The following is a 1,056-nucleotide window of genomic DNA, read 5'->3' as shown; positions in this document are numbered from 1 at the left end:
AAATTAGCCCTGAGACCTTGTGACCCAATGTCTGCATAATCACTATGGCCATTTACTGTAGCAGACTGTGGGAACAACATTCTTGGCAATGAACTACACTCTAAACCTCAGGTCACTACTTAGCATGCTTCTTAGGAGTGTTTGTCTCCTAGGACAAGCAGCGGATTTCAGGAGGAGACGGATGTTTAACCATGCAATCAACTAGTATAAAGTATCTTGGATCCTTCTAAGACCACATGCAGAATTGTGTCCCTCCACTATTCCTCTGATAAATTGTGGAGAAGACCTGATGGACAGTGTGATCTCACCCTCCCCCAACTAGACCTGAATGTCAGGGAGGAGGGTACCCCCTGTACTATATACCTCAATGAGACAGTCAGCAAATATACATGACGTGGAACAGGGAGACATTTATTGTTCACATATTTTATTTTTCCATTTTTCACTGTTCCAGGTAGCATAAACGCATATTGTCATAAGGCTGACCACACCATATGGTTTCACACATCAGCATCCACTCCCATTGGGACAAATCCACATCATTTCTGGATATCCCAATCTGTCTGCTGATTAAATAACTGAGTATATTGTTGGAGGTTCGGTGACGTTTTAACTGTTGATTTGACACCTTCTCAGTCCCTTTCACTGGGAACTCACTGGGACATGACTTGGATTGTCCTTTATCCATGACTACTTAAAACCATTCACAGCCGCACAAGTCAACACAGCCGAGGAAGCCTGAAAGACATAAGCAAATTAAGACAATCAAGAGTACTTGATACTAAATATCACCTCCTCACTACATACGGAGTACAAATAATCAGACTCACATGCACACACCATTGTTACCAGCAATGTTCACAAGATACTGCTTTTAATATCCTCTGATTTGTTATTTCTCTTATTCTGTCTCCCACCGACTTTGCATTATTACTCCTGTTTCAAATGTTAAATGTGAAGCCCTTGCCATTTTTTGAGTGACTGAAGAAACATTTGAATAAAGGCCACTATAGTCTCATGTTAAATAGTAATTGCCTGTTCCATTAGTCAAAGTCC

At 41.0% G+C, this 1,056-nt stretch overlaps 1 protein-coding gene across 1 annotated transcript; it reads right to left on the bottom strand.

The window, feature by feature from the left end:
- Positions 1-442: 442 nt before the first annotated feature.
- LOC121169461 (embryonic testis differentiation protein homolog B-like) lies at positions 443-688 on the bottom strand. Its single transcript, XM_041000057.1, has one exon. It carries the CDS (start codon positions 686-688, stop codon positions 443-445), a length of 246 nt encoding a protein of 81 aa, XP_040855991.1.
- Between the last annotated feature and the right edge of the window lie 368 nt (positions 689-1,056).

The sequence above is a fragment of the Ochotona curzoniae genome, unplaced genomic scaffold (genome assembly GCF_017591425.1).
Source record: "Ochotona curzoniae isolate NIBS_2020 unplaced genomic scaffold, NIBS_Ocur_1.0 scaffold_1852, whole genome shotgun sequence".
NCBI lineage: Eukaryota > Metazoa > Chordata > Mammalia > Lagomorpha > Ochotonidae > Ochotona > Ochotona curzoniae.
This window is presented reverse-complemented; position numbering and strand designations above follow the sequence as displayed.

What these genes read in the sequence shown, in the direction of transcription:
- LOC121169461 (XM_041000057.1), bottom strand. Translation starts at nt 688, where the DNA reads ATGGATAAAGGACAATCCAAGTCATGTCCCAGTGAGTTCCCAGTGAAA.